Source organism: Crocodylus porosus, unplaced genomic scaffold, assembly GCF_001723895.1.
Source record: "Crocodylus porosus isolate Cpor-Errol unplaced genomic scaffold, CroPor_comp1, whole genome shotgun sequence".
Lineage (NCBI taxonomy): Eukaryota > Metazoa > Chordata > Crocodylia > Crocodylidae > Crocodylus > Crocodylus porosus.
In genome coordinates this window covers 34,989,527-34,990,771 of record NW_017728886.1, presented here as the reverse complement: position 1 = coordinate 34,990,771, position 1,245 = coordinate 34,989,527, and the positions used below count along the sequence as shown (strand labels likewise).

Here is a 1,245-nt window from a genome sequence, read left to right as displayed (position 1 = left end):
GTGGGGGCCGCTACATCCAGCACTGGCAGCAGAAGCCAGTTGGGCTGTTGGGGCCATGGCCTGGCTGCAGGCACAACCCTGTGAGGCGCAGCACTGCCTCAGCTGTGGGGTGCGTACATCTTGAACAGACGCAACCTGGCCCAGCCCACTAGCGCACAGCTTTGGACAAGACTGAGAAGGCTGTACGGTAGCAGGGTGGGCTGAGACAGGCTCCCAAGCTGTGTCAGGTCTGTTCAGCACAGAGCCTGGTCAGGCAGTGCCATGCCGCTATGGGCTGTGTCTGCAACTGGGCCATGGCCCTGACAGCCCAGCTGCCTGTTGCTGCCAATGCCAAGAAGGCAGGTGGGGGGCAGGCATCTAGCAACCCCTGCTCAACCCCACCCACAAACCCCACACTCACAAACCCCACACCCCCCATATCCCGCTGCCACTCCATACTCCCCACACCTCACACCCATAACCCCTCCATCCCCACATCCCTGCTAACTTACCTGGGGCAGTGCTTGGGTCCAGGCCATGCCACAGCCTTGCCCCACTCCTGTTTGCCCCAGCACTTTAAGGGAGCGTGCTGGAGTAGCAGAAGCACCATAAAGACACTCTGGTCAGATAACAGAGCGTTTCTCTGGAGAACCCAGCCTCCAGGTTGCCTCAGGGCATGTTCCTGGACCGTGCCCTGCTCTGCTTTTTTTCTGCAGCCTCCCCTACCCAACCTAGGCCAACATGCCACATGCCAGAGTGTGCGTGCACAGGTGTTTCCCGGGGACAAGCAGCAGTGGCACATATCGTGACACTGCTGTTTGTCCCTGGAGAAACGCACATTCCTGCTTGTGGGGAAGTGCCCAATCTGGTTTCTTTTGGGTTGCACAGTTTTTCAAATTCATTTTTTCGTCCTTCAAACATAAACTGCACGTTCTCAATCATCAGTGTAGTTGGTATAGACTTACTTCAGTGGGCCACTTGGACTGAAAATTTCATTGCGACTTAGTTCAGAAATCCCATTTCCAAGAAAAACTTTTGTTCCCAGGAATTCTTTGGCTCCTCTTTTACACTTCCCTTCAATATCAGAGTATACAGAGACCATATCTCCAGCTTTCATAACTAGGGAAAGAAGAAAAGGGAGATTTTTAGGGAGGGCTTTTTTCATAATGTCACAGTTTCATAGTTGGTAGGGTCAGAAGGGACCTGAGCAGATCATCAAGTCCAACCCCCTGCCATGGCAGGAAAGAGTACTGGGGTCAAATGACC

At 53.8% G+C, this 1,245-nt stretch overlaps 1 protein-coding gene across 1 annotated transcript in view; it reads right to left on the bottom strand.

Moving 5' to 3' along the window:
• The window catches only part of NSUN6 (NOP2/Sun RNA methyltransferase family member 6), a 40,912-nt gene that overhangs the window by 21,490 nt on the left and 18,177 nt on the right, over window positions 1-1,245 (bottom strand). Inside the window, exon 6 of the mRNA XM_019532377.1 lies at window positions 945-1,098. Within this exon, the coding sequence (XP_019387922.1) occupies window positions 945-1,098 (154 nt within the window). The remainder of the gene's footprint in view (window positions 1-944; window positions 1,099-1,245) is intronic.